General features: G+C 43.0%; 1 protein-coding gene across 5 annotated transcripts in view; it reads left to right on the top strand.

The window, feature by feature from the left end:
* Positions 1–993: 993 nt before the first annotated feature.
* The window catches only part of LOC122532319 (junctional adhesion molecule 2A-like), a 49,290-nt gene continuing 26,584 nt past the window's right edge, over positions 994–23,699 (top strand). For all 5 annotated transcript variants that reach the window (XM_043660997.1, XM_043660996.1, XM_043660994.1 and 2 more), the window contains exons 1-3: positions 994–1,028; positions 2,409–2,484; positions 22,485–22,611. In XM_043660997.1, coding sequence (XP_043516932.1) covers positions 1,019–1,028; positions 2,409–2,484; positions 22,485–22,611 — 213 coding nt within the window. In that variant the 5' untranslated portion in view covers positions 994–1,018. The remainder of the gene's footprint in view (positions 1,029–2,408; positions 2,485–22,484; positions 22,612–23,699) is intronic.

Below are 23,699 nucleotides of genomic sequence, written 5' to 3'. Positions count from 1 at the left end.
CGATGCATTACGGACGGTATATTTTACGATCCAGAGAAAGGCCGGCCCTCCGTGGAATAGCCACGCGTACCGTCACCGTCGTAAAATATCGCACGAGCTTAATTAAACGCAAACCCCTTTGAACCGAACACCGAGTGCACATATAGAGTACAGAACGTTGCTTTCTCTCTCTCTCTCTCTCTCTCTCTCTCTCTTTCTGTTTCTCTTGCTCGCTTTCGGTTGTGCGTGGCTCGCCGATTCTGCTACTGGCCACTCTGCCGATCGGATTCGCCAATGATTCGTCATTCCTTTTACTCATCTACTTCTCTGCACTGCAGAGATGTGCTAATGTCTGCAGAAATACGAGTCTCAGTTGTCAGTTTTAGTAATTGCGCGATATGTGTGTACATTCTATTAATATACAATTAATAAAACTTACAGTGAAACTCGCGTTTCTTTAGGTACTTTGCAGTGTAGAGAAGTAACAGTTCACCTGTCTAGATAGTGTTCCGGTAATACTATTTTATATTGTAATAATATAATATTAAGTCCTATAATTTTTAATGATACAATATAAACTATTTTATATTCTAATAATATATACGTGTTTGTACATTTCTTCTATAATCTAAATTATCGCGAAAGTAAATGAAAATTCGCAAGAAAATAATTAGACACTAGGGGTGAGCGAGAACTTGAAAATTTCGAGAATCCGTTTCTCGAACTGCTCTGCAGTGCTGTATAGCAATCTACAAAATATGTAAATACACAGTTCAATTTCTTCTGCCAGCGAAGTTATTGGAAACACGGATTCTAAGAATCGTGTGACCTGATATAAACGAAGTCGTGTGACTGCGTGCCTGGTATGTGGACATTATGTACGCTGTCGAACAGTATCGCTGAGAAATTCGGGGAGGTCAGACGTATATTTCAAAATCTGTGTGAATTTAATAAAGATTAAAAATCTTTAAAAAAAAGTGTCGAGTGATAGTGAGAGTAGAGTTGTGGTAGCAGGAAGTAGTCCAGAAGATATCGTGCAATGGAAGAAGGTAAATCAACTTAAAAATCACCATGAATTTAAAACTGAGTATGCAATACTAGTTTATTACGCCCATTTGAAGTATGTGCATCCAAACATAAGTACATGTACTAGAAAAGAAACTGAATCGATAAAATAAAATTTGTCGCGTGTACAAAATGATACGACGCGAAAGATAGTTAAACCAAAAGGTATAACAAAAGAAATTCTTTCTAACCGAATACCGATTCTTTCGAGAATCCCGATAAATTTGAGAATCTCGCACACCTCTGTTAGACACGATTCAAAATTCCTCTCAAAAACCATGCACGCGTATCGAAGCTTGGTCGATTAATTCTCGTCGACGCGAGTTTTGGAAACTCGTCGTCAGGCAAAGTTGGCACTCGCCGAAACAGTTGGAATGCTCGCGCTCGTGTCGTTTATCGGTTGTTCGGTAAGAATCGAGCGTCCGCGATGGAATTTCTCGCAGTTACCGTCGCCTTAGCGCGCTGAGCACGATGGGGGGAAAAAACGTGGAAGAAAGAAAAAGGAGAACGACCACAAAGGACGGTACAATGGAGTTTGCGGAGCATTGTTTGAGCATCTAGTACAATCCACTCGCGTCCTCTGTGTCCCCCCACTTCTCCCCTTCGCGGCTCTCGGTCATTCGATCGAATCCAAGCTTTTCTTCGGTCGGTACTAAGTAATAGCAGTTTCGGGGTGGGTTTCGAGTCGAGCCGAACCACTACTACGGCGGTGGGTGGGCTCGACTCGAAGGTCGCCGAGCGAGATTTTATCGTCGAAATATCATTCGGGGCTGAGTGGCATTCACCGAGTGCCGTTTTTTTAATGCTTCCATTGTGCGGGTTCTCAGTAGGTCAAGCGTTTGCTGGGATTTGAGTCGAAAGAGGCCCTCACGCCGGCCACAAAGATGCCGGCCGTGGCAGGCGTGCGCTAGATTTCTCGCGCTTCTTTAACTTTCCAACTGCGGTGCGGTTCGTCGAACGAGTCGAGCGAAAGATAGGCAGAGTACTCGCAATAGTAGTTGACTGGGAAATCCAGCGGTCTCGAATTTAGGCTCGTTCCAGCGAGCTCTCCGATCACTATGATCTTTTTCGAAAACCGACCAGCCTCACTCTTCGTCGAATATCTCGAATTTTCATTCAACGAGTTCCCAATTTCATTCCTGAATTTCTCAGCTCAATGACAGCTCGTTCGTCGAAGAAGTAACAAACTTTGAATTATCTAGAACCACAATACTACCGTTAAGTATTAAAACACATGTCAATTGCCATGGAAGATAAACTTGATGAAAGATTTCTGAAAATATGAGATAGAATATGAGACTGCTAGCCCGCGAAGGAAAATCTGGCCTCTGAAAAACAAAATTTGTTTCCTTTTTCTGTTACAGTGACTGGGCTGAAGTTGCTTCGCATAATCGTCCCGACATACTCCCATAGGGGCAAGAGTGCGCTTCTCGAGTGCAGGTAAGAGTACTTGGACGTGGTACTACGTCGTCGAGCGGTGTCGTTTTCAAAGGGAATTCTCGTTGGTCCGTCCGCGTCTCTTTTTCCGATCGATCGACGACCATCGATCCAAGAGGTGGCACGTTCCGGCACGACACGCTAAAAATCGCTGTCGGCGACGTTGTCCCACTGCGCATACATGTACGCGCCACTTTTTAAGCAATAGAACACGTTTGACTGCGAAGATCGCGAGTGAAAAATACGAGGAGAAGCAGCTTCGAAGGTCATTATTTCACGTTACAATTACCTTTTTCGATTGATTCTGCGTATTAAACGTTTGTTTCTATTTGTGCTTCTCAATCGATCTGTAGCGCCAAATTCGGGAAGGAAATTTCAAGAGTTTCGCTTTTAATATTTTGAAAAATACTCCCAACGGAATGGGAATGGCGTGTTTTTTAGAATTATCTGGGTATACTTGACGATTTTATCGATTTCATATCGTTCCGATGTATTTGAAAAGACCTACAATACTAAAAGTTCCCTGCTGTTTCTCGAAAAACATCAAAAAGTCATCGTTCCCCCTTTTTGCCGATCGGCAACCAGAAAAATCTTTTTCCCCCCGTCGCAAAATCCACGTTGTTAAATCCTATTTCTCGCCATCACGTTCGCAGCAGCGTTTCGCGCGCGGTAAGCTCGGCAAGTATCCTAACACCTACTAACGGAATCACGGTAGAATACATATTATACATAGTTGGCATTCTGGTCTGACGTGACGTCGTGACGTGCCAGTTTCCCATGACGATTCTACTTTGCCTCCGCGTTTCGCCGCCAGCCAACCAGCGTTGAACGCACGCGAGATAAATCGATTCGCGGTCATCCAACGAATAAATCCGTTGGAAACGACAAAGCCGTTGGCCGGAACCGGACGCGGAGCGATCGAGTGGCCCGATACGAGTGAGTGGCCCCGAGTACGGCTCCGAGAGACGCGAAGACGGCCTGGAGAACGATTTTTCTCTCTTATTTACGGCGCTGGGAAACCAGACGAGAAGAACTCGTAAAGACATCGATAAGATGCCAGCCAATAACGTATCGAGTTTACGCTTAGCGTCCGAACGGCGCCGGTAAATAAGATTAAAAATAAGACGAGGAAGAAGAGGATGGATCGGTAATCCCTTGGAACTAGGAATCTCGATATCTTTCTTCTCTCTCTCTCTCTCTCTCTCTCTCTTTCTCTCTCTCCAGCTTTATTTATTTATAGTTGGCAATATCGTAGACCGCAATCCAAGCAGGAAAGCTTTCTCTTACCCACTGTTGGCTAGCTCTCGCTTTCCTGTAAAAGATGCTCGCCGCGCGCCTACCGTCTTCCACTCCCGCGAGATCTCTTTCGTACCCGTGCTCCTGGGTCTAACCTTGGTCTCCTTGCAATTCTAACCTTGGGGATCGCAATTTTGGACCTGAAACAATACTCGTGTTCTCGCGTACTCGTGCAATGTTAGCGAATTGAACATTCGTCTTCTCGCCGCTTGTCTAACTACGCGCTATTTCTCCGTGCGATTTATGAATAAACCGGTTAAAATCGAAATAATTATATTTATACAGAGATAATTCGAATCGATTGTGTTCCCTTTGAACGGGAATTCAGAGAGAAAAAAAAAAACTGTTGGGAAATACTTTAACTAAACAAAAGTACGCCAGATTTATTGTATTTATATCCTTTATACCCTTGAGATATTCACTCTGAATGAAAAATCCGTATTAATTGGCAAATCGCGGGACACGAACTTTATTTTATCAAATATCGTGTGACGCCTACACAAAAGAAATGATTCATTTTCAAATGAAATCGTTTCGATTATTCGCGAGTACTTTCATCCAGCGACATGCATTTCTCTTGCCTCGGAGATCTTCAAACGTATAATAACGTGCCCGTTTAAATGCGAACCTCGCTGAATCTCGGATTCCTTCCAACGTCTTCTCCCGTGAAACGTGGTTAATCGGGATTCGTTAACAGAGTATTCGCCGAGAGCCGTCGCGTCGTTTCCTACCGGAAGAAACTTTGATTCCGTGCTAACTACTGGACTCGCGCAATTACCGGCCAAACGACAACCCACCCGGACCAGGAGGAACGCCTTAGCACGATGACCGACGCACCGAACGCTGTACACAATTTACGCGTTCCAACTTCTGTTCGAAGACCAATTCGAACGCTAATTTGGATTAGACGTTGCGAATTGATTGCTAGGCGATAGACAATTCGGCGGGAGGGCGGTGGGGGGATGAAACTTCTTCGTGAGTTCGCGATGCAGCTCACGATTCTATCCGGCCAAGCAGAAATAAATATTCCGAATAAGTCGGGACGCGGAACTCGTAATGAGGAACGCGTTTGTGAGATGCTTTAAACTCTTGTAACTTGAAGAAAAAAAGATCGTGTAACTTGATCTCGTTTTATAGTTTCTCGATTTTGATGGCTCTGAGTTTGTTTGTTTCTTTCTTAAAATTGTTCTCATCGATAGAAACATATTCTCGAAAATCGTACAAATTCGAAAATGTCGAAACTACATTTTCTTTTCGAGATGAATCTTCTCCAAAAATGTCGAAGAACTTTCTTTCTAGGCTAGATCTTCAGCACAGCTCTTGGAGATTGAGACTCTCTTTTTGCAAGAAAAGTATCGTTAAAACTTGTGTGATTCGTTTCGCCGCGTTTCATTGAACTTTGAACGTTAGATAACGAAACGGATTTCTTGAATTTTAACCTTATTTCTTTTTCGTGCGGAAACTCTTGTTAAAATTCACGTTACTACCTCGCGCAAGTTATTCCTAATGTATCGATAGCAAATGGCCTCGCAGTTTCTAAAGACCATTCGACGACCAGATCGATCGTCCACGTGCGTGCTCACAGTGTTGGCGAACAATTGTCGAATAGTTGGTCGCCCGTTTTCATCTGGTTGGATATTGTTCGTGATCACGTTTGCGCGAAGTATATAGCGCGAAGTATATATTGGAACATCCACGAGCGCGCGGCACAGTGGTGTTACGTATATATAAAATATTTTTGTAGGTTTTTAGAACTGGTGGTGAGTTAGTTAATGCAGGCAGAGCGTGTCTACCTACCGGGCGAGTATGCACCTTAACGGCCAACTACAACCGAGACAACTGCCGTGCAACTTTCCACGGAGTTGACCAAACAGCCGTTCATCCCCATAACGGAAGACATCTGCTCCTCTTACAGAGACAAAACGCGCTGGTAAAGGTGTAATACGAAGAAGGACACGAGGTCTTAAAATCCTTCAGCATAGCGTTCTCTCCATCAGAGTTTTAAATACCGCAGTCTTAGCAAAGTCGCCGAGTTCTCGGGAAGAGTTGTCGTGCTAAACAGGGCTTTAAGTAATCGCTGTCTTCGGGGTTTTTGATAAAACCACGTAGACAGATGTATAAAATGAGAGTTGCAAATGTTGTACGCAGTATACAGGATGAACCAGAAAATCACTCTTTATTAAAACAAATCCGTAAATTTTATTATACATTTTTAAAAAAAATTTTTTTTTACAGATTGAAGAACACTAACTTCAAGTTAATGAAATTAGTTTTTTTCTCATGTTTCAATGTTTTATCAAAAAAAAAAAAAAAAAGTAAACGAGAAGAAACTTTTGGCCCACTCTGTATTATATAGTAACAGAGCTTCAGAGAGTAATAATTAGACTGCGAATATTTCTGTGAAATTGTTACAACAGGCACTCTAGTTTTCTACATTTTCGTATCCCTAAATTTCCACAGAAAATGAACGAATATATTTTCAAATACAACAAACGAACGATGCTGTATCCTAGTAGCTAGATTCGAAAAGATACGAATCAATCATAGCGTAATTACGCTTCTTACTCGCTTTGAACTGCGGCAAGGGAAATTTAAACGACCGTGAACAGAATGCAAATCGGCTTCGACGTTCTAACAATTACGAACGCGTCTCGAATCAGATATTTTAAAGCTCTATTCCGTGGTACGATTGTCTGAAACCTCCAAAGGCAGCTGCGTTTGAAACTATGTTTCCGAAATTACCCGGTGCCTTCGTATCTACAGTCATTTCGACTCAAAATGCCGGTTCGTTCTCAAGAGAGACGAAGCCTCGGACTTCGGATCGCGTGAAATAGCAAACAGCACTCGGAAGAGATCTCGGAAATCCTCGTGTAATCTGCGTCTCTTCCTCGCGGAGAGAATGCGTATCATCAATACGCGTAATCGTAAAAATAGTAAAAATCGTCGTCGACTCTCGACGAGGTCTCGAGCTCTTGACCATTCCGTTTTACGTAAGATTGCACATATACGTGAGGTAGATCAGTAACCGTGGCTGCGAGATTCGATCGCGCGCGATAGCGCAGGGAAAGCGATATTAAAACGTTAAACATTACGCTCCGCTTTAAACGATGATATCTCAGCGAATGGAAGGTCGTAACAGTATAAAACTGAAATCGTTTTAGAGAAGGGAGAGAGAGAGAGAGAGAGAGAGCTTTCCCGCGAGCTTATTACCATAGCGAAGATATGAAGAACTTCGGAATAATAATCGTGCAAACTTTCGGTGGCTTTAATACGTTATCCGCAAGCTTGGAAATACGTAACGAGATACCAGAACGAGGAGGGTATTTCATTTACTTTTCTTTCTCTCTTTCTTTCTTTCTTCCCTTCTTTCTTTTCCTTCTTTCCAGCTAATATCAGCCGTGTTAACAACGCTGCTAAACATTTCTAGCGCTGCAATCTGTGAATTATCGCGAATGAGCACTTGAGTTGTTTCCCGCGTTGTGCGGTAACGCGCGCGAAAAACAGTAGAATCGTGGAGGGTGAAAAGCGAAGCGAATCTACATGAAAAAATAAGTCGAAAATGTGGAGAGCCGTGCCCGTTTCATTGTACCCGAGGCTTTATTTCGGGGGACAAATCCGCGGAGCACGCGGGCATTTACACATGATCTCACTTATGCCTACGTGCGATCGTGTATGTATGTACGTGTGACACGTATCAATCGCGACGGCTGCGTTGCATTTCCTGTTTATCGCGTGAAACAAAACGGGATTAAGGACGAGATAAAGGCACATACGTTTTATACGATAATTTTATTCATTAAAGTGTAAAGTCTGCTGAAAATTAGTTCTCCCTCTCTCTCTCTCTCTCTTTCTTCTTTTATTTCTTTTCGACTGGTGCATCAATGAATTGAAAATTAATCGCGTATATTTACAAATACACGCGTGCAACAAAAATTATTACGCGTTTATATTCAAGTGTACGTTCATCTGACAAATCTCCAATAATGATTTATTAAAAAAAAAAAAAATGTTACTTCGCATTGTCGATTCATTTTTTCCACCACTAGCGCAATGGAAATAAAACGAAGTTGATACTCGTTAATTGCAGCATGATTTGAAGATTTAACAAGCAGCTGTTTTATTGAAGCTCGCGCGAAGGATTGACTGGAAATGGAATTGTATCGTCTGTCTTGAAAATTTTATTGGACAAATATATTTTGTTCACGTCTGGAAATGGCCAAAAAATGGCAGTTGCGCCGTATTTTAAAAATTTAATTAAAAGAGTTATTTTATTAAAAGTTACGTGGAACATTAGCAAGTGTCCCGTGACAACCCCTTTCCGAGTCGTGCCATCAAAACATTTTTCCACAACAATTACACTGCCAATTTATCTGCAATTATGGAAAATTTAAGGGTGCAAAAACTGCAAATTCCATTTGCTTAATTCTCGTCGTAAAAAGATGAAATTACGTAAAATCCGCTGTAATTAGTAGAATGCGGATTTTTATGCATTCATAAGAAACGCGTGGAACGCTCATAAATGAGGCGTATAAATATTTGAAACATCTACATTGTCGTTTTCCATTGAAAATAGCTTGTCAGCGATGCTAGCCATAATATCGTAATAATTGTAATGCGATGATTATTATTATGACGCTGCGTCAACTAACCAGTTTACGGATAAAAGGATTACACAAATGACGAAAGATCATTATTTCTAACAAATTATTTCTAACCCAAAAAGCAATTTGCACCAACTGACTTCTGGGCACATGAAATAACTAACTAACCAATTTAACTAACTGCCGTAATAGTATAAATTATTCGAAACACGTGAATAATAAACAGAACGTGATTGAATTCAAAAGAATTACACGAATGACACGAACTATTTCTAGCGAGAAGCAATCGCATTTCGTTAACTCTCGTGATAATATGAAAATTTGCTCGAAATTCACGATTTAATAATTAATAATAAGTAGTGAATGATAAATGAAACAGAAGCGTAACTGAATCCAAGAGAATTGCACCAACAACGAAATGACACGAATTAGATCTCTAGACCGAAAAAGCAACTTGCACCAATCGACTTCCGAGCATTCAAAATATCCCAATTTCACTAACTTTACACTCCCACAATAAAAGCAACTCGCACGAAACCGAACTTTTCCGAGCATTCGGGATAATTTTCTAATTTCACTCTCGTGATAATACAAATCTACTACCAAACAGCCGAGCGGTCGAACAACAAAGAAACGACAAATGACGAGTAACAAATGAAACAGATCGCGACTGAAATGAAAATGAGACTAAACATCGGAACCCACTTAGGAGGAGAGCGGTGCCAAGGCAACCGTAGACGGGATGGCATTAACCGTGTAACGTGTCCTCGATGATATTTCGTGGATCCTTAAGCTTGCCGCGCGTGCCACCATGTTAATTAAGACGTAATGAAATTATGGCGCGGCATTGCGCGTCCTACAATTACGGCTAGTCGGAATATGCATTCTAATTAGTGGCGCGGACTCAACGACTTTTCACGAAGAGAAAATAAGGTCGACCGTTGGATATCGCCTGAGCACGACGCTCAGCGACTGCATTTTCTAGTGGGCACTTGTTTTCTCCGCGAGAAAAACAAGTTAAAAAACAAGCCCTCCCTCCCCCCAATCCCCCCCCCCCCGCGAGAAGGCTCGGCCTTCGTAATTTCGCGACTGTGGTTCTTTCGCGTTCTTCTTTTTCGTTCGTCTCGTGTCGTCGACCTCGATCGTTCGATAATATCAATCGTGGCGGGCCGCGCGCGTCATGCCAAATTGACCCGTTGATTGCGAAAACCGATCGATTGTGTCAACGCGTTGATCCGATCCGCGTGGCCGGGCCACCTGCCCGAGCGAAATCCCAAGATTAATTCGCGGAACACGAGGCCGGGCGGCGTAAGACACACCACGGGTTTTCCTCGATTTTCTCGTTCTACCCCACTTTCCTCGGGAAAACAGTGCCATCGTCTCGATCACGAATCGTGGGCTTTGGCCACGTGTAACGCGAGCGTCAACGGGCGGACGATCATTACTTTTTGCCGATTCGACGAAGCGTAGTCGTCGTACGGTTTCTCTAATAATAATTTATACGCCCTTTCAACGATTGTTGTTTCAATATTCCGAAAATTGTAAGAGTGTCAATTTCAAAATTCGAAAAATCTTCTAGCGAACTGATCGAGGAACGAGGAATTAATTTACGAACTTCTGAACACGCGATTTTCGAGCAAAAATTGTAGTCGCATCTTTTTTTTTTTCATTCCGTCAAAGTTCACAAGCGAATGAGAAAAGTTTGTTGAAGATTTTTCGAGTCTTAAAGTTGATGACGATTATTACAAGTTTTAGAGTAACTGAAACAATGAAAAATCGTTGAAATTTGTTAAAACCGATACTGAGAGAGTTAATCCGGTTGATTGTGCCCGCGATAAGGGAGCGTATTATTTCCGGAACTAAAATAATCGATGGTAATTTTCTGCGGTTTCTATTGAATGATTGACTGCGCTCTTCTGTTCTTTAAATATTGACAGTTGAATTTGCAATCGGAACACTCGATGTCTTAATGCTTTTAACTGCGTTTCACCAGGGTGAAATCCGCGATTCAGACGTCATGAAATCACTAACACATACACAGAGAAAAAGAGAGAGAGAGAGAGAAAGCAACAGGGAGGTTGAAAAGAAAGTTGTAACGCGACTCGAGCCACCACCGCGTTACCCGAACACCGTCGTCCGATTTCGCGAATCGGCCGTCGGTTATCGAATTACAAAGTTGAGGAGGAAAATTCGTCAGTCGGAGTGGCATATCCTGCGCGTGTCCGCTGGCACGTGTCCTCGAATTGACTATCGCGCTTTGAAACTCAATAACTTGGCGAACCGGCGAAACCGGCGTAACGTTCGCCGATATTGAATTCAAACTTTTTCGTTATTCCTGCGTTTCGAATCCCCCGATCGATTTGTCCAGCCGTCTCGCCCCTCGAGATTGAAAAACAAACAGCGCCGCGTTTGTCATCCGGCGAACGCTGATTTCTATCGGTGGCAAGCGGGGAAATTATCGCCGTAATTTCAACACTTTGCATTTCACGCGTGTACTTACGGCGCGAATAAACGAAATAAACGAACAACGATGGAACTGTTAAACTGATATGTCGCCGGTTATAAGTTTCAGATGTTTGACTTTATAACTCTGTTGCTCGAAATTTTGCGCGACCCGCCATTTGCTAAATTCGTTCCCGGGGAATCTCGCTCGTCTCGTTGACTCCATTATGCAAGAAGACTGAACTTGTAACGGTTGCGCACGGTAACTTGTAACTTTTAGCTTGTCGTGTGTAAAATTAATAACGATGATTGTCAAACTAATCGCACGTGGAGAATTAACTATCGACGTAGAGCAGTCACGTTGTATTATATTTAATAGGAGCGTATCCACTTAAGGATAACAGAGGCATCGGAATTCCTTCGGTGCCCGCCGTCGTAGCAACACGAACGTCGTTACGACGCGTTCTAATAGATGCCGAATTATCTAATTTCGACAAGGACCGAACTTCGGCAAATTCGACTACCGGGGGACGCTGCTGGAAAATAGGGGGAAATGGAACTCTTGCGTTTTCTGCGCACGGTTAATTCACCGACGATGTCTCCGTACTCGGCGAGCAGTTAAAATTCCAAGGAGTTTCGTTCGCTTTCTTTCCTCCTTTTTTTTTCTTTTTTCCAATTTTTTTTCGCACGACGAGTTCTGCGAAATTAAAGTCAAAGCTATCTTCCGAGATAGTAATTGGACGCAGGTGACTCGACGTTCTTTTACGAAGGATACGTCGCTCGTGGTAAAAATTTATACCAAATGCCAATTGAAATCCTCGAAACGCCTCCGCGTTTCCCGGAGAAATCACACGTACACCACGTGCCCGCAGCATGCACTCGGAACAATTTAAGTTTGTCTAATGAAATTTTCGTCTACCTTCTGCCACTTTAAAGTTATAGTTTGACCCAGTTGCTGGAAACAGTTTGTATAATGTACGAGACGCAGCCTTGCTGTTTTTATTTTTTAATTTTCACGCGAACAATAAATAACGTTCCCTAACTTACTTGCGAACGTTACAAAACAGATTACGATTTCAGTCCTTTCGCCTAACCGAATATCATCTATTTAAAAAATCATTTTTCTGTCGGCCGGTTGTTGATTGAAATATATTTATCGTTTAATCAATCAACAGTAGTTTCAAAGCACTTTCCCCGAGTATCGTACAACGTTGCGCTGCTCGGTCATGAAAAACTAAACGTCATGTCCCTTCCATTTTCTTTTTTATCCCGTGCTTAGAAGGACTCCATGGTACATAACGTCGCAAACGATCAAATACAATACACGATGAAAAGTACATACACGGAACGTACCCGTATAATTGGAGTGCGCGATATCTCGAGGAATCGGACGGAAAATGGCTCAGGTTCGTCGTCTCTGCACCCTTCGATCGAGAGTCTCGTTTGTTCTTCTAACTCGCGTCTTCATTCGTGTGTGTGTGTGTATGTGTGTGTATCTATCAGCCAAAGAAACGCACGCTTTTTCGACTCTCTCGTTGCTTTTGTCTAGTTATCGTCTAGTTATTCTCTTTCGTTCGCTTCCTTTGAAGCCGCGTCGCGTCGCGTCATCCACTTCCCTCCCCCAGTTTTTGTCAGCAACACCGCCGAAATATCCAGCCATTCGTATTCTAATTTCTTCTTCGCGAGAATATAGTTCACGATAACTGGGCTCGTAGACCAACACGTTCCCGGAAGGAACGAACGAAAATATCACGGCGGTATCGTTTCCCTCTCGTTCCACGTTCCTCTCGTCTCGTCTCGATTTTCACGGCGTCACGGTACGACGATCGGCATGGAATTTTATAAATTCAGGCCAGGCGCGCTGACGTTCCGAGACGATACATCGACAGAACACGGCGTCCTGTCGTCTCGTTTGTTCCTATTATTTTTCGACGTCTCCTCTCGGCGAGAGGAACGATCGTCGCTTTGCCGAAAGTCGCCTCCGACACTGCGACCGAAACGACTCAAGTATGAGATCTGCATCGGGGAAACGAGAGTGCGACGAATTGAAAAGAAAAAAATTTTTTTTTTTTTGGAGTATGCGAGGTTTCATTCGCGTACTTTTCTCTTTTTTTTTAAATAATCATTGCGAGATACGCAGTAATTTTGCATTAGGTAGATTGAAACGCAAGAAAAGGATAGGAACAAAATATTTAGAGAAGAATTTATTTGAGTTTTCGTTCGTGCATTTTAATAAAAAGTAATTCTTGCAGAACAGTACAATTAACACTAATGTATTTTATAATTGTCGAGTATAAATTCTAATTTTCTAAAAATATATTCGTGTATTTTCTTGCAGCTTGCTTGTTGCACTTTTTTACACAGTTGTACGCAAGACTGTCCCAAATTTAAATGTCAAAACTTCGGGAGCATCTAGAGGACCGACAAACTAGAAGAAAAAAAAAAAGTTTCTTAGTTCGTACTTTTCAGATTCGTTCGTTTTTTTCTTTTTTTTTTTTTTTTTTTGCTCCATTCTAGAGAAAATTTCAAAAGAAGAAACAAAAAATGTTTCATTTTCTCACTTATTCAACAATCACAATTGCCAATCGAAAATCGGCGTAATACTTGCACTGCAAGAGGTCAGCATTTTGAACAGTACATTTCAATTAAATGATACAGATGATAATACGAGTGGTAAAACAAACGTAAATAAACAAATGAAATGACAAAAACTTTTTCGTTTCCTCTCTCCGATGAAATGGATTCCTTCCAGAATGGAGCAAATTCCCAAAGGACTCATTTTGTTCGTTCATCATATTTAGAAAAGTTTTGACATTTAGGACGCTCTGTATAATGCACGGTTTTCATTCTGATCTCTTCGCAGACCGCTTTCGGTCGTCAATGACACATTTCCCTCCTGATAGCTTCAGTGCCGGAAATAAATCTGAAAGAAGGCGAATGCCCGAAGACGGGAAAGCAAAGACGATTTTAGCAATTAACGGGATTCGAGTTAACTTCACGGTGGAAACGTCACGAGGAACTTTGCAGCTGCTCGAGCTGATTTATTCAAACGAGCGTGGAACTCGATCGTATTCGATCGGAAACGGGTAAAAGTGCGAGGGCGAGGTGGGGGGAGAGGAGGGTGTGGAGGCTGAAAACGAAAGGGTGAACACAGAATCGTGTCGTTTGTTTAGTCCCCGGGGGGATTCTCGATTATCCTACTCGACGAACCGTTTTTCCTTGGACGGAAGCGGCAGTGCAGCATCCTCCTCGCGGGGAAAAAGGACGAGAGCCGTGTACACGACGTAGTTCTTTGATATTAGGTGCCAGTCGAGCGCCACGAGGACGGCAGCATAACGTGGGCAAAGAGACACGGGGATCGTTTCCCGACGCAGGTATAAATTGCAAATTAGTTTACCGTCCCCAGCGAGCGCGCTCGGTTGTTGGTTTATCCGGCGCGTCGCCTCTTCTCTTCTCTTCTCTTCTCTTCTCTTCTCTTCTCTTCTCTTCTTCGTATTCTCGTTTCTATCTGGCTCTCGTCCCGTCTCGTCTCGTCTCGCGCCAGCAAGCCCCGTCCCGAACCGTCCCGTTCCCATTCTCCCCCGTTTCTCCACTGTCCCGTTCAATTCCAGTTCGCCGGCTCTCCGTCCCGTTCCTAACCGGCATTCCGCGCAGCCTCGAGCCAGCCAACGGCCAACGGACCAACTTCCTCCTGTGATTTCGGAACAGCCGCGAGCGAGCAACCTCGCCGCGTATCTCTCCTCCTCTTTGTTCGCTTCTCCGGCGAGATTCGTCGTGATTCGTCGAGGAATTTCGTCACCGGCGAGGCGAGAAAGATCGCAACCGTCCGCGGGCACCCGCCGTTCAATGGAGTCTTCGAATCGGAAGCGAAGTCCATGGCTGCAGCAGAAGACGCGCTGCTTCCTCGTAGGAATAAGTTCTGAAAGGACTGTGACGACGAGTTCTCGTCCCGTTACAGGTTTTCAAAGTTTCGAAGAAGACGGGCTCTCCTTTCGGCGAGGTTGGTAAATAGGCAGAGGTACGACGACGCGCAAAAACGCTTTGTTCGATTGTGATTTGTTCGCAGTTACGAACGATCGGGCGAAGGGAGAAGAACAATGACGATGAGAAATTTCGCAAATTTCGATCATCAGTTCCGCCTTGTTAAGCTCGCGACAACTATTCAGAAAAAATAACTAATTTTCGATGCAACAGTGGACTTGATACGAACGAATAGTAACAGTTTGCAAATAAATAGTTTAATCGCGAAAGTGGCAAAATTTTCGTTCAAGATTGATAGGATGTTGCGAACTTTCGACCAAGCGTTCGTACTGTAGTTCTCGGTTCTCTTATTGTCGTACACCCCCCTCTCTCTCTCTCTCTCTCTCTCTCTCTCTCTCTCTCTCTCTCTCTCTCTCTCTCTCTCTCGTGCGTCCTGATCGTAATCGTCTTTCGGAATTTACTTCAACTTCAGCCCCCTCCTTCCCTGCCCCGTTCTAACTCGTTAAATTGTGTTTCAACGGAGAGTCGCTCGATTACGTTTCAACGTAGGCACCGCCATGCCAGTCGAGGCAACGATCCAGTCGAGAAGAGTACGATAACGTCGTACCCTCTGCCATTATCGGTAGCTACCCCCGTGAATAGGGCAAGCGTCTCTCTCTCTCTCAAGTCCGATACGTACGAGCTTGGCACGGACGCGACACTTAGAAATCACCTCGGTAAACAGTCAAATATCAACGCGTTACATCTACTACTATTTCCGCGATATCTCATCTCGATTCAATAAATAACAACTCGACTCTCATTTTCGGTAATACTCGAAATCGATCCCGAAATCTTCTGGCGAACCAACTCGCGAGCTGCTCGATCCCATCTCTGCGCGCGAACCATGGGGACGCATCGATGCGACAACGACGACGATGTTGCATCGCGCCAGGTCGTTTGTACGTACGTACGTACGTACATTCTGTCGAGCAACTAGCCAGTTACTTGGTTGCGCGATCGTTGCTGCACCGTTGCAGAGGCACCGGCACAGGTCGCATCGTGACGTCGTTGCATCGCGCCGTACCCAAGGGGGGCATTCCGAGGAGAGGACGGGAGGATGCTGCCGGCTTCTCCACGCCCGGCATTGGCACCGGTGCTCTCTCTGGCTGTCGCCATCGCCGTCATCGTCGCCGTGGAGCTCTCTGGCTCCCTGGTTGCCAGCTGCAGCTACCGGAAAAGGGATTGCCGCATTCGAGCGTAGGTGCACAATTTGGAGGGCTGCGTCGTGGGATTGATTTGCATCCACCGGCTCATTTGCCGGGTCGTGTCCTGCGGGAGCTGCTCTCTCTCTCTCTCTCTCTCCTCTCCCTCTCTGTCCCCCCTGCTGCAGCAGCAGCAGCACGGAGACTCTCTCGGCTTTCCAAGCTCGCGCTCTCACGCTCCGCCTTTCCATTTTCTTTTCTCTTTGTGGCGGCTTTTCCAGCTTTTTCCCCTCCCGCCCGTTCTATATATATATATATATATATATATATATATATATATATATATATATATATATATATATAGATGCTTCCAATTTTCTCTCGCGTCGTACCTCTCTTCTTTGCCTCGTTTCCACGCTATCTCTCTCTCTCTCTCTCTCTCTCTCTCTCTCTCTCTCTCTCTCTCTCTCTATATATATATATATGTTTCGTTCCCTACCGTTTCCCCATCATCGGCAAGACCTTCCTGTCGTAGAGACGACAAAGCGGAAATCTTTTGTTTCGATTCGATTCGATTCGATTCGCCGAGCGTGCACGTGCGCCACCGCCAATGGACTCCGACCGGCTGGCTTGTCACGCGCTACACCACTTCCACGACTGTACCGCGACTGCGGCAGCAACCCACCGAGAAGTGCGGGCAAAGAGAAAGAGGAGGAGGATCTCTCTCTGTTCTTTGATAAAATTATCGCGTGTCGGATTTGCGAGTCGCGGTATAACGCGCGAGAGCGCGGATATACTTTCTATCCAGCGGAGTTCCATTGTTCGGCAGACTGGGAGGAGGTGGCTCCGAAGCTCAGTTTCGACGTATCGCTGCTCTATCCTGCGCAAGTTGCGGCGAATTGGACTAAAAACCGGAGCTGAAAAAATCGAACTATGACCGGAGAGTTATCGATATCGCCGAGAAGGAGGAAATTCCTCTGCCGAGAGGAGCAAATCAAACACGGAACCGGAGATATGCGAGCGTTTGTCATAAAAAACGCCACACGACAGGAAGTTAGTACAGCTTAACGTGCCACGCACGTCGAGAATATTTGGCCGAAAATTGCCAATATTTTCACAGTATTGAGTATATTGGAACATAACCCAGGCGAAACAAATAATACGTTCATTACTTCTTAGTAATTTCTATCCAGTATTATACCGAGTAATTCAAACAGAAGACAAACTACTGTATACAGTTTGGTCGCTCGTTATGGTCCGTGAACCAGTTACTAGCGCAAGAGATTAAAATGGTCAAGAGGTTCGACGCAGAGCACGAGACACGAGGTATGCGAAATGTACAAAAATCGTAAGATTAAGAAATTCTGATCGGGTCTGTGGAACATCTGGTGCTTGCACACGAGAATCGTCTGGATTTAGACGAATCGGAGAACAAAAGAATGGCGCGAATCGAACGAGTTGTTCGCGATCGTGGGCAATGATCGACGTTGTTACGACCACGCAGTGGTTGTGGCAGTGAATTCGAGAAGCAAAGCCGCTCTCGCAACCGCTCGGTAGTTCCAGACATCGTCGCCAACTCGAACGCGACCGTGCTAGTTTAATTACTTTACGAATATTAATTATCGCCGCTCTCTCAGCCGCGCACCACCTGGGATAGCCTGTTGCGCCTCGCGATCTCATCGACGATCCCGATAGCGGGGCATAATGGTATTGGCGCTGGCGAACGACAATTACGGCGGAAAAGAGGAGAAAGAGAGAGAAAGCACTGGACACGGACCGATTTTGTTCCTCGACGAAGAAAACCAACTAAATGAAGAGAAGAAGAAGAGGGAGAGAAACCCTCTGTTTGCTTTGCGGAATTCTCCGGACGTTCGTTTCCGTCAAATTATCCCGGGCTAAAAGATTTCCTGGTTTTCCGAAGGATCGCGAATAGATATATTGCGGAGAGACAGGTATTTCCTCGCTGTCAATCGCGCGATTCAATGAACGGAGTTTATTCTTAAATTAATTAATTAATAACGTCCGAGTCGTTTATTTCTGTATTTATAATCTCGTATTTGCACTTGCCTGGTAATAAATACAGAATGACGTATTGTGTTCACTATAATAATGAAGTTAATCAAATCGATCGATAAAGATCGCCTAAATACCTCGACTATGTTGTATCTCGACAATTACGTATCGATCATGCAACGAATCACAATATTTGTTCTTGAAGAAGCTACAGACCGACGGGAAACTAGAGATTGTACAAACAATTCGTTTCGTTCGCGATAATCTAACATTACTATCATCGAAAGAATAATAATTCTCCGGACGTTCAGTTTCTGTGGAATTATTCGAACTAAAAAATTTTTGGAGGTTTTTTTTTCCCGAGGGTGAACGAGGAATCCTCCGGTGAATTCTTCTCTCTTCTCTTTCTTTCTTCTTTCTTTCTCTTTCTTTCTTTTCTTCTTTTTTTTTTCTTTTATTCCCAGCAGAAAGAACGATGAACGAGAGGAAAAAACTCGATTAGCAAATTGATGCGATTCGCATGGATCGCAGATGTTGATCAATTACCGTAATTGTTGTTCCCTAACGTTGCAAGCTTGTCACGCGACAGTGGCCCACGTTCGCTTGTTCCTTCGTGCCCGAGCATCATTGTAATCACGTTCGGGTGCATACCTGACTGAACACGACTGCAATACCTCGCGCAACTACTGCCTCGTTTAACTTGTTCTCTTCTACACAGATATAATTAATGGACTTTCGAGTCGCTATCGTCAGTTTGCAAAAAGGTTGGATTAAAAAAAAAAGTGAATACATTGCGCGGATCGAGAGAAAATTCTTTGCCAATGTCGTGCCAGGATCATCATTGACGTTTAACATAGTATCAATTCCTATTTGTATTCCTAATTGGGTTTAATGGAGTATTCACGTGGAAATTTGTACTTGAGTCGTCCTCCAGTGGTTCTAACGTTAAATTGCATCCGCGAAAGCATTAGTAGTGCAATTTACGAAAGGGTTAATCGCACTTTCAAATCTTGACCAATACAGCCATCTGTGTTTTAAATTTAGAATTTAAATTAAATTATATAAATTATAATAAGTAATAATTTTAGTTTCAAATTATATTATATTAATGTTAATATAAGTAATATTAAGAGTTGCTTTTTTAACGTTAATTGAACGAAAAATTTTAAGTTGTCTACAATATCGCAAAGGTCCAAATAAATTATCATTTAAAGGTTCATTTCTTTTAGTGACATATTAAAATTAATTTTCAAAGAGATATTTTATTTAAGGTTAAATAAAATATTTTGTTGTAGACCTATATTTATATTTTTTTGTATCATCTACGTTGTGATTAATTTATCCATGAATTTACAATAATATTAATATAATATATAGAATAATTTCTGTGCTATTTATTATAAGATTAAATGTTTATTCAATTTTAATTCTATATTAGGAATAATACGTTTGAAAAACAGATGGAACATAGAAATTCATTTTCTTGTGTATTAATTACGATGAACGCTCTGTATACTTTTTATGTCGATCTTCCTACAAACGCACGAATTTTAAAACAGTCTGTTACCAACTGCTACGGACGTCCCAACACCAAACTGCGACGGAAACGTACTCGATCGAACTAAACGAACGCGCGACCGGTAAAAATTTTTTCCTGTCACGGGCGAGGATAATTCTCCATCACCGTTGGCGTCAAGTTTACAGATTGGATGTCGTCTAACAAGAAGAAGAAGAAGAAGAAAGGGAAGGGGGAAAGCTCCAAGAGAGAAATAGAGAAAAAGAATCTCGTTGTCCCTCGTTTATCCTGCGTGAGAACTGGGATCGCTTTTTATCCCCTCGTTCCCAACCCCTCGGTGTGTGTCACCTACTCTACAGCGCGCGTCTCCTCCTCCTTTTCCTGTTGCTTCTTCCACGAGCAAGCGGGCAAACGATCACGGGACGATTTCCGAAAACGCGGAACGTGCGAATTACGACCTGAATGCGCGCGAGCAACCGGACAGATGACGAAACAGAACGAGAGACGATTCCATAACGGAATATCGGATAAACGAAGGTAAAATCTCCGATATGTAAAGCAAAGAATACGCGAAATACGCGCTCGATACTTCAAATACGTTGGCGGAAATCGGTAACAGTTTCCATTACTCGCGCGATCCCCAGCCATCAGGAGAGGCTCGGAGAGAGGGGAAAAAACGGTCTCTACCGTGCGACTAATCGAGAAACGATTCCGCGGTTCGTCGTGCGCGTCACGACTGTCGTTTCATCTGCTTTCGTTTCGTACGTCTCGGCTAATCGATATTTAACGAAGAGAGGACAGAGAACAGCGAGGTGAGAGGAAGGAAAGAGGAAACGGAATATAAATATTTATCTATTTATTTAATGGACGGCGCTATACGCGCGCATTTTTTACTTTCGGTGGGAATAAATGGATGGAATGTAATGACGTGTATAATTACATGAACGCGAGAAGATTCCGCCGAGCTTGCAAATATTTGGACAATTCGCAACTGCGCGCGTGAACGTGGAAGTTGAAAGATTTTTTTCTCTGAATGAATCGCGAGTGATGGAATTTTTTTGATCTCTCGAGAAAGACGAGAGGTTCCGGGAGAATTAACACGTAACGCGAGAGCTGTCACGACGAAAGTGAAACGGAGATTGTCCGCTTCTCGAGACGGATATTTACGAATAGAGAGATCGCTGAAGTTTGAGGAGATTGAAGAAAATTCAACCGACGCAAGGGAACTGCCGGTAGATATTCAAAAAGCGATGTTGGCGAAACTTATTATAACTTCAAGAGCGATTCTGACAGTAGTTAGACTTTACTTCTGCCTGTCTTTTCGTTTCAAGTTATTCCTTACATATAACGAGGGGGGAACGTTGCGTTCTCATTGCTTAAAGAGCAAGAGTAAACAAGAATTACGTGAAATTCTTTTTTGTTTTTTTTTTTGTTTTTTTTTGTTTTTACGAGTTAACGTTGTTTCGACGAATGCCAGCCATCACGTTTCAAGCAGGAGTCTACGCTTACGTTTCCAAACTTCGTTGCAGGCTTCGTTCACTCGCGTGTGCATTTTTGAATCAAAACAATCGTAGTTGCGCATTAACTTTCGCACGACAGGGAATTTTATCGTATAGTGTGACGATTGTTGTTTCACTTTGAAAAATAATTTTTTCTATTGTACTTTCTGCCCCCTACCCTTTGTATCCCGCGTGTAATAGTACTCCATTTATATAATTGAATTCGGACTTTTAGGGCATTGAAGTGATGTGTAAAAAGCGATGGAATTAAATTTTGACTCGTTGGAGGCATGCTCGATGACCCAGATAAGAAACCACGCGAGGCACGTAACAACGTTGCAAATATTTCATCGGCAAATATAATTCTTATTGGTGTTGAATTGAATGCTGAAAATTGTAAAATTCTGACAATAACGCGGAATTCGTACGTTTGTTGCGTTTGGACCGAACGAACGCATTTGGTCTATTTCATACAACGGCCGAAATTTATGCTCATATTCATACCATTTATCATGTTAAACAAACGTTGATGTGCAATTTGTAACGTAATAATGTACAATCACTCGACCAAATTGAGAGACGAACAAGCCTCTTTGTTCTCGATCCAAGCGCGCCACACGCACACGAGCGACAAAAGTTTTACAAACAAATGAATCTTATCAACAATTAGTGCATAATAAATTTGACGAAACAGAGAGACGAACGAGCCACAATTGAGTCCCACGTTATTGTCGTGTTAATTTAAATAGAAATCTCTGACAAACGATGGTTTGACGGTGATGATGATGGATGATTTGATTTTAGAAAATGGCTTTAGAAAAAAAAATCGACTCGATATACATTCGAAATATAGTTTTAATCAAGTTAAGTTACGGTATCTAGCATAACTGTTATATTAGAGAATGCTTTATACAAGAAGAAGAAAGAATCTGTAGTAACACATTAACAATTGTGTAGTTTAAAAAAATTTTATTATTTACCAATTATAAAAAGTGTTTTAAGATTTCTGAGCAAGAGTATTGAATGTTTTATTGATGTTTACCGAATGTTACTAGTTTGGAATAAACACGGAAGCAAAGGAAAGGAAAGAAACTGATTTCTTTGCTCTCCCAAGCTACCGAGGAAAACATGAAAAAAAATTTTTCAATTACTTAATGAAGCCATTGCCATGTCGCGATGCAATCAGTTTTCGAATCGAAACGTTTCTCAGAGAAGAATGAGAAATTTGCCTTGGAAAAATGTTGGCAAGTGAAATTTCACCCGGGGGGGGACGTTGACGACCCAGTTTGCACGGTCGAAAAATAAAAGGTGTCCAGAGATTTTTGAACTGGCAGCTACTTTGCATAATGCCAAATGGCATTAATGACTCGATTCGAGCGGGGATCTCCGCGAATCTTTCGCGTCGCAAGTCCCGCGAACAAACAAAATCTCGCCGGCCAACTCTCGTCACCGTCTCGTTCTCTTGTTCCAGATACGACCTAGAAGCGGACAAGCTTTACTCCATCACGTGGTACAAGGATCACGAGGAATTCTACAGATACGTGCCTAGAGGGGAACCTATGAAGCACAGCTATCGCGTGGAGGGCGTTAAAGTTGACGTGAGTTGAAAGCACCTCTCTTGTGTGTCGCGCGCGCCACTCTTGTCTCGACTTTCCCATCTGATCTCTCCGCGTTGCCGCGCGCCGCCGCTCTGTCCGCGCGTTTCACCGCGACTTCTGCTACTTTACGGATTATCTCTCGTACACGCCGGCACTCGGCGCAATTCCGCTCGCGCTCGATCGGGGCGCGATTAACCTGCTGTTGCCGTGATCCTCGGCCAGACGCAACGCGCAATGTCTCCTCTACCTACATACTCGAGACTACACGCGGAAAAGGAAGGCGGTAAAGGAGGAGATGGTACGTACGTACGTGGCTATTCCACGTTCGAAGAACTAACAAAGCGAGCGACATCGACAGAAATTCCATTTACGAGCGACTGGTAAAAGTACAGAGGGAAAGAGCGAGCAGTTACTCGACTTTTTTATCTCGTGTATCCAACTCCAATATCCACCGTATATCTGTATCTATCTATGCATGTATGTATATATAAATATATATATATATACACACACAATGTACACGTATGTAGACTCTCTGTGTATTATACGAAATGCGCTGAAACGCGCGCAATTACCTTTTGCGAATATGCGTCGGCAGATCGATCTAAGGTAAACATTCCCTGTAATTTTTTTTTTCGAGAGTGTTTTTTTTTCCTTTTTTTTTCGCTTGGTGATCGCCGATGTAGCGAAATATGGCCAAATTGGGTTCGATCGATGAGGGAAAGGAATACAGGTTGGAGACACAAATCGATTTTAGCCTGGCGCGACATTTTCGATTTAATCAATTTGTTTTTGGATATAGGTCAAATACCAGTTGGTGCAAGCGCAATTTTGGAAGCAGTTGGAAGTACTCCGAGTGAATATAACATGAGGAGAGTCGATTCCATCAAACTAATCTTAGTTTTCAATAATTAAATTGAACGATTAAGATTCAATAATTAAATTGAAAATTTCAGAATGCAAATTTTGATTCTTGTGCATTTGTGACATTTTTCACGACATTCTGTCTTTTAGGTCGAACATACGTGCGAAAATTGTACAGTTTACTAGTGTACGTTCGATACTGTAGGAAATGAAAATTAGATCAA

Source organism: Frieseomelitta varia, unplaced genomic scaffold (assembly GCF_011392965.1).
Source record: "Frieseomelitta varia isolate USP_RPSP 00005682 unplaced genomic scaffold, Fvar_1.2 scaffold_447, whole genome shotgun sequence".
In the NCBI taxonomy this organism is placed as follows: Eukaryota; Metazoa; Arthropoda; class Insecta; order Hymenoptera; family Apidae; genus Frieseomelitta; species Frieseomelitta varia.
Note: the sequence above shows the minus strand (reverse complement) of the source record. Positions and strands in the feature narration are given on the sequence as shown.